The 12541-nt window shown below is 40.3% G+C and overlaps 1 protein-coding gene across 1 annotated transcript in view; it reads left to right on the top strand.

Annotated features, from left to right (window-relative positions):
• Positions 1-12541, top strand: part of LOC116093253 (hydroxyacid oxidase 2-like) — a 20541-nt gene that overhangs the window by 748 nt on the left and 7252 nt on the right. The window contains exons 2-8 of the mRNA XM_031374638.1: positions 2470-2578; positions 3559-3710; positions 5278-5561; positions 6783-6992; positions 10717-10875; positions 11194-11263; positions 12524-12537. Coding sequence (XP_031230498.1) covers positions 2562-2578; positions 3559-3710; positions 5278-5561; positions 6783-6992; positions 10717-10875; positions 11194-11263; positions 12524-12537 — 906 coding nt within the window. The 5' untranslated portion in view covers positions 2470-2561. The remainder of the gene's footprint in view (positions 1-2469; positions 2579-3558; positions 3711-5277; positions 5562-6782; positions 6993-10716; positions 10876-11193; positions 11264-12523; positions 12538-12541) is intronic.

Raw genomic sequence — 12541 nt, 5'->3', positions numbered from 1 at the left:
TATATATATATATATATATGCATAATTTACATAACATTTACATTTTAAAATATTGCTGTCATAACTTTGCTCTTTACTGTTGAATTGGAAGAAAGCATCTATCTTTGGAGGCTAACAGGAGATATAGTTCTGAAGTCATTGCCTGCACTAATTTATTATCTAATAATTCACAAGTTTCTTCTTTTTTGAGTCTCCTTCCTTCTAAAAGAAAGATAATAATGGCCCATTAGTTGTAATGTCCCAGTCTATTTCACAGAGAAGTTGACAACTACTAATGGAAAGATGAGAAGGGACAGTAAACATCAATAGCCTCGGTTACATTTAGAGATGCTGAGATTTAATGCTTCATTGTCAAAGAGCTTTTAAATTCCACTATCACAATACTATGGACAAGTAATGCTGACCTGCTTCATGTGGATTAGACTCCAGTTCTGTGCAGTTTCTATGCTAGATACATTCACAAGAGCATTGCCATAGGCATTTAATGTGTAGGCAGACAGTAACTGAAATCTGATGGAATTTTACCCCTTCCCCAAAAGCATAGACGTGGCACACAGAGGAATGCTAAATCAAAGAAATCAACACATCTGCATACTAATTCAGTATTGTATTGTCCTAAAGCAAGGGGTACAGCTGTGGAATCATTGTGTTCAGTAGGAAAATTCACAGAATATAATAATAATAATAATAATAATAATAATAATAATAATAATTCAACATATTATTGAGAATATAGGCTATTTCACAGTCAAAATGCAAAGAAAAGTTAGGATAGGGAAAGGTCTGGGGGGAAAATCAGGTATAAGCTTCTAAGAGATACACTGAATCCACCAGTGGCAAGATGAGACATGCTAGAGACTATGACTACCAACTTATATTGGAGGCTGGCATATGATCACTCTCTGTACCAAAGTCCTAAGCTCCTAAAAGAAAAACAGATGTTTAGCATAAATGGCATTGTTGATAAACAAAACAAAACAATTGACTTAAACTAAATCACTCTTATCAGGCCCTGCTGCTGTGTAAGTTTCTAGCTATAAGCCAAGTCCCAACCTTGAAAGCAAGGACTTCCAAGCAATAATACTCTCCAAACTGCTATACTAACTTTCTATGCACACAGAATTATGAGTGAGCAATTGCAAGATATTTGGATATAAAATAAGTGATTTGTTGGCTTAGGGTTTATTAATGCATCAGTGAGTAAGGTAGGTAGGACTGGGTTAAAGCAAGTATGGATGCTGAACTTTGTCAGCATAGCTCAGCTTTGGGTAGTGCCTGCCCACCAACTAAGAAGGTTCCCTGTGGAAATCTCTATAGATATAGTCAAATGCCTCTTCATAACCTCCATGTAAAATGCTCATATACCAGGAAACTCTGTTTTTTTTTTTTTTCAACAGGACTTTTATTTAGCACTTTAGGTAGCAATGTGTGTTGTTTCTCTGTTGGGCTTCCCTGGACTTTTGCCTAGTTCCAATTGCTCTCAAACCAGTTCATCCTCATCTCTACCCAAGCTAAAATATTCTGCACCCCACATTTTCATCTGTATTTTTTTTTGTCATTTGCCATTTTTGATTGAAGAGTGAGTTTTTGGTACATGTATCTTTCCCTCAGCCAATAACTTAAAAGTCTTTTAGTTTCTACTTTTAGGCTTATGGTAATTTTTTACACTTTTATTTCCTGCACCGGATTTGGCTAGGTATTTAAAGTTTGCATTTCCCATTCTTTACCTCCAGAATCTTGTTGCGTATGATCTGTGAATGCTGTTACCAACCCCAGTGTCTACACTATCTTTGCCGCTGTTGATCTCACTGGGCTTGTTCCTATTGGAGAAATTACTGGTGCAACTTAAACTAAGCTCTCTTCAGTCCTTTTGTGTACTTGTGTTAGAAGTCCCATGTACTAGATCATTGATGACATCTCAGAGATCCTGGGAACTCACATTGAAATCAGAGCAGATCTGATTTTTCACAGTGTTACATATGCCATACCACAGTGACTGTAAGGCCACTGAGACATGACACTAAGTAGGCCGTTAGGAAGCAGGTCTGGGAAAGGGGCAAGTGAGGTGATATGAGCATATAGAGACACTAGATATGCAATGAGACATATTTTATGAAGATCCACACCACCTGGAAAGAGATGAAGAGGCAAGAAACACTGCAGTTATAATCCCTTAAAGGGTGGTACACCCTTTATGATTTAAAGCAATGTGTATAGAAGGTAGGAAGAAACCATGGTAGACATTTAGAAGACCAAATAATCAAGTATGGCAAGTGGCTGTGAGAGCAAGGGAGTCTTCTGGTTTGGGGGCTAACAGGAGTGCACTGAGTTAAAGAACACCAACATACAGATGTGGCATCTAAGCAGGTTCACACTCTGCTCCACCCCTTTATGTCCAAAGTGTTCTCACTGGGTTTGTTTTGTTTTTATGTTTTGAAGGTCCAACAATGTCTTTGGTGTGTTTGGCAGACTTTAAGGCACATGCACAAAAGCAGCTGTCCAAGACCTCCTGGGATTTTCTTGAAGGAGAAGCTGATGATGGCATCACCTACAATGACAACATGGCAGCATTTAAAAGGTCTGCTCTTTATCTTCTCCATTGTTACTCTAGGATGCATTTGTTGAGAGCTCCTTAGATGGGAACAGTTCTCTGTTTAGTGAACACAATATAGACAGGGAAATGACAGGTTTTTGTGTTTTATCATAGGGTGGGGATGAGGGATAGAGACCTGGGGAGAAATTTTATAGAGAGAATCTATCTTAGATCTAGGACAAGTAACTTATCAGCTCTCTGCATCCCAGCAACTTCATTGCTGTAAAGATGGAACAGAACCAATGGAAGGGACGGGTAGAGAAAGATGCAGGCAGATCTAGATAGCTTCAGCTCCCAAAAGTGCTGGCTTGGAGGAGAAAAATGCAAAAGGAGGAGAAATGACTCAACTTTGGAGAAAATGGAATCAAAGGATGTTTAGGGATAATGGAAGATTGATTCGGATGACAGGTGGACTGGAATGCTAAGGGTCATATAAGGGAGCATATGTCAGCCAAAACCAGCTGTTTCCAAGTTTCTACATGTTGAAAAAATAATATTTTAGATGTCATATGTGAATTACCCTACCTTCCCTAAAGCATTATATAAATCAAATAAATTAGTTCTCTGAGGGTCAGGGGTTGGGTTCTAGGATTTGGACTCTTAATTGCCCTGTCTTTCTCTCTGGGAATGCTTGAAATTTTCTTTCCCTGGCTACTCATTGATGATCAAGACCAAGTTAAGCATCTAAGCACTGAGAGTCAAGACACAGAAAGAGTACTCTAACAGAGCAAGACAGAAGCTAAGGTGGGCTTTGGTTCAAAAGGGACTGGGTTAATGTGGGCAATGACTTCATGGAAAGGTGCTTCCTCCTAAGCCCATGCTGTTTATTTAGAATCAGCAAACTAATCTTAAGAAGGGTTCAGAGATCCAAGTCTTCTTAGATCTGCATTGTGAATTAGGGTCCCAGCTCCAGAAAGTGTAGCCATGCTGGAGAAATAATCCATCTTATTGTCTGTCTAGTGCAGAATCCGCCTTCGTCCCAGATTCCTGAGAGATGTGTCAAAGATAGACACCAGGACCACAATCCAAGGGCAGGAGATCAATGCCCCCATTTGCATCTCACCCACCGCCTTTCACACACTTGCCTGGCCGGATGGAGAAAAGAGCACAGCTAGAGGTATGGATCCTCCCACCTGAAGGCTGCCTTTCCAGAAGGCCAGAAATGAGCTAGAAGTCTCACCCAGATAAGTGACAGGGAACATCAGGACCTCTTACAGAAAGGTCTTAGGGGCATCAATCCTATGGGGTCAAGAATGGTGACTAAAGGATTGCATAGGGCACAGCTGAGTGACACTGATGTAGAATGGAAATACTCACTGTCCATAATAATGATCCCAGATACAGAGGAGCCATTGATAAATAGGAGACGTTGAGACCTCAAGTTGTTCCTTGAAAGAGGGGTGCTCACCCCACCTCTGTATCAGACCAAGGAAAAAGAGGTACCTCAACGAGAGGTACTAAGAATAGCACTGAGAAAGGAACCCCTCTGAAACTTTATGGACTAGAGATGGTCTGATTCTGAGTCTACATTTAGGATGAGGAGAAATCTTTTTTCCCCAAATCCTCACACAGGGCTTGGTAGCTGCCCCTTTCTAACTAGTCCACTTCTCTTCACTTTGATTGATCGTGTCATCTTGTGTAACAAAAAGGGTTTTAGTGGTTTTAGCTTCTTCCTAGTCAACCTCATGGAGGTCTGTCTTTGTGACCCCTGTGGCGGTCTGTCCCTGTGAACTCCACAAACATGAATAATTACATTAACGGATGAGAAGAGATAACACTAAACATATTCTTTGGAGTCCATCCTCTTTATTCCAGGTTGTATGTGTGTGTGTGTATAGTATGTGTATGGTGTGTGTACTTGTGTGTGTGTGTGTGAGTGTGTGTGTGTATGGTACATGTATGGTGTATGTGTTTGTGAGTGTGTATGGTGTGTATATATAGTGTGTTTGTATGATGTGTGTGTGTGTGTTTGTATGTCAGGTGTATGTAGTATATGTGTGTGTCTGTCTGATATATGGTGTGTGTGTGTGTGTGTGTGTATATGTGTCCGATATATAGAGTATGTATGTGTGTATTTCTCACGTCTTCTGATTTTTTTCCCTTTGATTCCATGATACATGAGGCAATGAGTCTGAGGATTCTAGAGATAAACAGACAAACAGGCATGGCTAAGTGGAAACATTAATGTCCTATATGAAGATGGTGACTTACTGTACTACTGTATTGTCTTATAATGGAGTGAAATAGGCTGTTTACTGCTGACATGAGGCATTGGCATTAATTTTTGGTTAGGACATATTCTCTGGCCATGGATTCAGCTTCACAGTAAGATCAAGGTCCTGGGGAGAGATACTGAAATGATAAAAGTAGGAAATAAGGAATAAGAATTCAGTAGCCATGACATTTATCAGTACCTTTCCCATTTAACAAATAAAGAAACTAAGCCTCAAAGCCATACAAAAAGGGAGGGTTGCAACTCAACCTTCACATTCTTAGGCATACTTCTTCCCCCTATAGAGTAGCTTATACAGAAGAGAATGCAAACACTAATCCTCTCCTCTCATTGAACCATGCCATCTCTCATGGGGAAGTAGAGTGAACTCAGGCTTTCTCTCTACTCACTGGGCAACCTGGTCAGATGCAAGCACTGCCCTCTAAACTAGGTCATGCTCCTTGCTTTCCAGCTGCTCAGGAGGCCAACACCTGCTATGTCATCAGCAGTTATGCCAGCTATACCATAGAAGACATTATTGCTGCTGCCCCTGGAGGCTTCCATTGGTTCCAACTCTACGTGCAGTCAGACTGGGACATCAACAAGCAGATGGTTCAGAGGCTAGAAGCATTGGGTTTCAAAGCTTTGGTGATCACTGTAGATGTGCCTGTACTTGGCAATAGGAGAGAGAACAAGAGAAACCAGCTGAATTTGGAGGCAAACATAATGCTGAAGGACCTCCGATTCCCTGGAGAGGTGAGAAAGATAACAGACTCAATGGGCATTTATTATAAGAAGCATTTACGATAAGAAGAGATGATTAGTGTCCTCCCTCTTTCCATTCTCTCTTCACCCACCCCTCACTCCTTCCCTCCCTTTCTCCCACTTTCTTGTCTTCCTTTTTGCAAATATTTTCTCCTACCTGCCTTATTATGGCTGACACTGGAAACAGCAATTAAAGAGGCTGACCTGTTTTTTTGTTTTGTTTTGTTTTTTGTTTTTTGGTTTTTTGGTTTTTTTTTCCATTCCAAGACCTCCTGGCAATCAGAACTTATGACCAAATGTTCACACCTCTGGAGATGCTCAGCCTATCATCAGAGATGTTCAAATCAGGGCCAATGTTGGGAGACAGAGGAGCCTTAGGGAGGAGTTTTGCAGAAACTGGAGAGTAAATTAAAGTGTTATCCTCATACTTTCTGCTTTATAATGTGTTCAAAAAGTGATAATTTTGTATAGCATGCATAGACAAACTGACTGTCTATAGAGGACACTCACAACACAATTGTATAGCCAGCCAGTATTGCCAGCTGGGGCCCTAGTCTGCTGCCTTGAAAACTCAACAGTGATCTAGAATCATTAGGGCACTGCAACACAACTTTTGGAAACCTTTCAATTAAGGAGCTACCATGAACACTTTCCTCATTACATTCTGAAAATTGAAAGAGATGGCATGCCCTTGAGAGCAAAGATCAAGGCTAAGATAACAATGGTCTCTTCAGTCAGTGGGCAGCTATGATTCCTGTGTGACCCTGAACATTAGAATTTAAGGAAATATGCTTTGTGCTGTGAGCCAAAGCTAGATAATAGGCAAGACCTGGTTTAAGATCCTTTTTGCTTTGGTTTTATTAGCCCATGGATATAGGTCAACCATAAAATGTCACTGCGTTCTTTGACTATTTTTCTTGTTCGTCTTACATACTACATACAAAACCCTTTTAAAGTATAGATTCTGTCTCATCTGTCATTGTGTCTATCCAGTTACTAGCATAATTATCATGCAAAGTCATTGATTAATGGTCAGTGAACGAGCCATCAAAAGTAGAAATTCTTCATACAGCTTTTGCGAGAGGAAATAACATCAGTGTTGAGTGGCATTGCTTGGTTTTCATAGCTTATAAATGACAATGATCCTCATCTTTTGAATGAATCAAGTGAGCGTTCATTTGGAACTAAGAGTCATCTTCTAATTCCCTACAGAGAAAGTCCACACTTCCGGCCCTCACATCTTTGCCAAGTATATCTTTCTGCTGGAATGATATCCCCTTGCTTCAGAGTATGACTCGGTTGCCCATTATCCTCAAAGGGATTTTGACAAAAGAGGATGCAGAATTAGCAGTGAAGCACAACATCCAAGGCATCATTGTTTCCAACCATGGTGGGAGGCAACTTGATGAGGTTCCTGCTTCTGTAAGTAGGATGATATAAGAGGGATGGGTCCGAATGCTCTATGCCAAAGCCTCCTACTAAATCTGGTACACATTGTCCTCCGCCTTACCATTGTATTGCCTATGAATCTTGTTTTTGTTTTTTGAGACAGGGTTTCACTGTGTAACCCTGGCTGTCCTGGATCTCACTCTGTAGTCCAGGCTGGCCTTGAACTCAGATATCTGTCTGACTCTGCCTCCCAAGTGCTGGGGTTAAAGGCATATGCCACCACTGCCTGGTGCCTATGGATCTTAAGGATGGTCAATCATTGATAAGAGTCTAGTGTTTGTCTATTTTCCTAAACTGTACATGTAACATATCTAAACTTTGTAACACTGCTGCAAAATAGATATAATGCTATTTTACAGTTAAGGATATCGGAGTTTTGAGGCATTAACTAATGAGTACCCATTCACAATATACCAAGTCAGATGTGTGAAAGGCATTGAGGATTCTGTCTTCTGCCAGAAGTGATCCTATTGAAGCTAATGCATCTTCATAGACTTTGGAAACTTCAAGTTTTCCTATCTGACACATGCAGGAAAGAGTGGTACTTCCCGAAGGCATGGAAGCATTTTTCAAAGTGGAACTGCAATGCACTAGTCCATGGTACACCTGTGAATCTTTTCCTGAAGTCAATAATAGCCTACAGTAGCTCACAAATGCATGCCTGCTCTGCATGGTGCTTTGGAAAGAAAATGAGTGAATGAGAGTGGGTAAAGAGTCTTTATGTGAAAACCAGTTGTTAGTTTGTCTTAACAGACATATCTATGCTATTGTTTCTCCAAAGGTTGTTCCAGCAATGCTTGGCACAATTTTACAAACAAAATTGAAGCCTTTCTTCTTGAGTTCCTTTGGATAGTTTCTTATGAAAAACTATCCACAAACAAAAGGAAACTAAAAAAAAAATCTCTAATTTTATCACAATCATTGATGCTAATTTCTTGATGCTTGTTAATACGAATACATCCTTTGTGGTTTAAATTGGTCACATATTAATGTTTTATAATTTACTTCTTTTCAGATATCCAATGTATCAGACACATGCTTTTATTTCAATATAAGTCTCTCTTCTTTTTAATGACATGACACGAATGGGCAGTTTTATATAATCAACCCCTTGGTGTCAAACATCTGCTTTGATTCCAGTAATTCCTTACTTTGTTTCTTTTTGTTTGGTTTGTTTGTTTGTTGTCTGATTGTAACAAGCTCTCACCAGGTAGCCCATACTAGCTTTGGGCCCTTCATCTCTGTATGCTGAGTGTGGGAATTAGAGTCATGTACCACTTTATCTGACTTATCATTCACTTATTAATTTAATCATTTATTTAATATTTTAAACAATAAATCAGTGACAATCCTTAAATTTAATATCTTAACTGTGTCCTAGAATAATTCTTTAAAAGTTAGATCCTGAGAGAATCAGAAATTTCTTAGCCTCACCCTTGAATGGTGTAAGGCTTGTGTAATGGAGTCATTTCTGGTACCCATCACTCCTCCACTAGGACCTTGATAAGGAGAGCAGGTGGTAGACAGACAGGCCTGTCTGGAGAGAGGCTCACTCTGCTGTGTCTCTTAGTGAAAGCTGGATTGAAAGGTACAGTTATGCCTCCTTCTTCCTGAGGTAGGAGAAATTGAGAAAACATGGGGCTGGAAAGGGGTCCTTCTCTCCCAGGATCAGGCTTACAAATCTTCTCTCTAACAGAGTGAATAGTGCCTTATTGATAATAATGGGGTTTTAATCTGCTTTTCTCATTTCTCCTCATATAATTACTTTCAACGAGTAAAATGTTTTCATACAACAAAACCAAAACCTTGGTGGAGAGAGCCTTGACATAGTACTCCTATCTCTGAGCCCTGACTCAAGTGAGAGGAACCAATCAACAAGGAAATGAGCTTAAGGACCAGAATGGAGCTTTTGATTTCAGCCTTATCAGCACTTTGGGCTCATCCTTAACCCTGAACAAGGATGGCCCCTCACAGCTGCATCTGCAAAAGAAAGTCCTTACAAGAGATGAGCAAGCCCATTCTGTGTGTTTTCATTGCAAGTGCTGTCACTGTACTTCCTCTTGCAATAGATGAACAGCATTCTCAGAGAACTGCAGTAGATGTCCTGCTCTGACCTATTGAAAACTGGACCACGCTGCACTCAGCTGAATTTATTTCTACTTCTATGATTTCATTGACTTGCTTTGTAATTTAGTTTGTTTGTTGTGTGTGTGTGCATATGTTTGTGTGTGTGTGTATGTGTCACCTGTGTCTCTGTATGTGTGTGTGTGTGTTTATGAGTGGCTGCAATATGTCTCTGTATGTGTGTGTATGTGTTTATGAGTGGCTGCAATATGTCTCTGTATGTGTGTGTGTGTGTGTGTGTGTGTGTGCATGTATGTGTGTGTATGTATGTGCCTCTGTATATGTGTGTATGTGTGTGTATGGTTGGGTGCAATATGTCTCTGTATGTGTGTGTGTGTTTGTGTGTATGGTTGGGTGCAATAGGTCTCTCTATGTGAGTGTATGTGTGTGTGTGTGTGTGTATGTGTGTGTATGTGTGTTCATCTGTGTATATGTGTATGTGTCTCTGTATGTGTGTGTGTGTTCATCTGTGTATATGTGTATGTGTGTGTGTGTGTGTGTGTGTGTATGGGTGGATGCAATAAGTCTCTGTATGTGTGTGTATGTGTGTGTGTGTGTGTGTGTGTGTGTGTATGTTTGTTCACCTGTGTATATGTGTATGTGTCTCTGTATGTGTATGTGTGTTCATCTGTGTATATGTGTATGTGTCTGTGTGTGTGTATGGATGGGTGCAATGTGTGTGTGTGTGTGTGTGTGTGTGTGTATGGATGGGTGCAGTAAGTGCTTTACACTCTGGAAACATCTCACACGCCCTACTTTTGGTTCATCAGGTACATCTCTGATGTAGCTGATGCAGTCTTATATAGCCCAGGCTGGTGATGAGCTCCTGGCTCTTTTGATCTATCCTTCTTAAATGCTGAGTTTGTACGCATCACCGCGCTTGGCTTTCCATTCTATTTCTAAATTAATGCCAACAGTGTAGACTGTTGAGTTTGACTAGAGGAGTTTTTATAAATACGCTTATTTCCTTTTCATAGTGTCATAGATACTCCAAATCATGTTTGGACATAAGTTTTTTGCAGTTATTACATGTAAGTTTAAAATATATCCATGGCTTCCTCCAAACACACATCAAAGGACAAAGTGGTTTTCTCTCTGTTATACATTAGTATTGTTGTTGTTGTTATTATCATCATTATTTTTCTGCTCAGTCTGGGGGAAGAACTCCAATGGATTCCTCGTCCAGAGTCAGACTCTGAGGGCTCTATTTCAATTCCTCTCCCCAGTTTCCTTTAGAGAAGTGCAGATAATAACCAAAGTCAGCTCAGAACCATCTCTTCAAGGATCCTTATTCCAGGCTCCAGATAGGCTTGCTGTCCTAGTCCATATAGGATTGGAGTAGTCTACTGGAGGCTAGTGAGCACGAGCTTCTGGTCCTCAGGAGTCTCCAGGCCTTGGGAGCAAGGCCCTGAGTTTCCTTGGATGAAACCACAGTTGGAGATAGAGATATGTGAAGGTCTTGGCCTTTGCTTGCATTTCCTGATCCTATTCTACTTGGAGAGAACATTCATCCAGTGACCTTTTGAGAAACAAAATAGAAATATCCAAAGCTGTGCACATATTTCTCTTTCAGATTGATGCTCTGAGAGAAGTGGTGACTGCTGTCAAAGGGAAAATTGAAGTGTACATGGATGGTGGGGTTCGAACCGGCAATGATGTGTTTAAGGCACTGGCCCTTGGAGCTAGGTGCATTTTTATTGGGAGACCAATCATTTGGGGACTTACATTCAAGGTAAGATTGCTAACATGGGATACGAAGCTCAGGATTCATTCCCATGATTTTCCATAACCTATATTCCAGTGAAAACATTTCCTCAAGTTCTTGTCAAATTGTTTCAGGTCACCTCACCTTCAGGCCTCTGAAGTGTTTGACATACTTTAGCAGCCCTCAACTCACCCTTTCCCCACTTGTTTCTTTTAATCTCTACATTATTCTGATTTTCTACATTCTATCCCTCCCTGAAACTGTTAAGAATGTACATGTGGTATGTAAACATCCAGTGATCCAAATGTGCTTTCAAACCGCTGTCCCCTCCCTTCTACTTTTCAGGGTGAACATGGTGTTAAGAAAGTTTTAGATATTCTAAAAGAAGAATTCCGCACTTGTATGGCCCTTTCAGGTATGGATTCTGTTTATTCTTCTGGTATGGAGCTTCAGGTGGAAAGTCTACAGATGGAAGTAGAAGGTCCTTCATGCTGGTTAACCCTGCCTTGTCTTGATAGCTGTCCTAAAGACAGAACTGTTGTAGAAATGTCCTACAAAGAGATCAAGAACTGCTCACTGACTGTGGAAACCCTGTCATTTCTCAAGGATATTGGTGGTACTAATTCAGTTCTCTTTATAGGCTACCTAAGGCTCCTGCCCTGGGTGTGAAATTTCCTACATTTCTATTTTAGGGAAAGAATCTCTCACTGGTTACATTCTGTGATACATTTTGTTCATGTTCTGTGTGTATCGGTAAAGGTGGCTACATTAAATTTAGTTCTATACAGTCTCTGATCTAATTCTTCTAGCCTTTCCATTACCAGAGGCTTCTCACTGTCTGTCCTTGATCATAGCTTGCTATCTCCATTTCCATGTTTTATTTTTTTATTCTTTCTCAATCCCCACATGGAAGCTCAGTTCTGGTCTTCATATTACATACTAATTAAGATCTCCTGATCATGTGGTATCATACCTTTGTCAGAAACTTCCCCTGGAAGGTGTATGGCATGTAGAAAACTCATCCATCTGCCACAGTATTCCTGAGTTTCCTCTTCCTCATAGACTAGCATATACTCCTAAATACACCTTTTTTTTTTTTATCAGAACCAAGCTAAAAACCAAAGAAGGCTAGTGCTTGCAATGTGTTTTTGATGCTAAAACAGAGGTGTGTGTGTACATTTCACATTTGATTGTGGCTATTTATAAACTATGAGCATCTATGAGATTACTGATTTCTCTTGAGAATGGGATTACAATACACATTTGATATAAATAACATTTTATCAAGGTGAGCACAAAGGCTAAAGGCTTGCTCCTGGTGTATCATCCCAAGCCCATGGAGGAAGAGAAGTGACCTCTGTAATAGAGTGCAGAATACACTTACACATATACATACACACACACACACACACACACACACAGAGAGAGAGAGAGAGAGAGAGAGAGAGAGAGAGAGAGAGAGAGAGAGAGAGGAGGGAGGGTGAGACAAAGAGACAGAGATACAGAGAGTTAGACAGAATGCAGAGAAACAGGTGTGGAGGTAAAAAGATAACTCTTGGGAGTTGCTTTCTCCAGCTATTTTTGGCAACTCATACTATCAGGTCTGAAGGCTTCTTCTTGCTAACCCTTCTCACTTGCCTAGAAACAAGCTCATAATTGTGATTGATTCTTTCAGGCTGCCGATCAGTTGCTG

Source organism: Mastomys coucha, unplaced genomic scaffold, assembly GCF_008632895.1.
Source record: "Mastomys coucha isolate ucsf_1 unplaced genomic scaffold, UCSF_Mcou_1 pScaffold16, whole genome shotgun sequence".
Lineage (NCBI taxonomy): Eukaryota > Metazoa > Chordata > Mammalia > Rodentia > Muridae > Mastomys > Mastomys coucha.
This window is presented reverse-complemented; position numbering and strand designations above follow the sequence as displayed.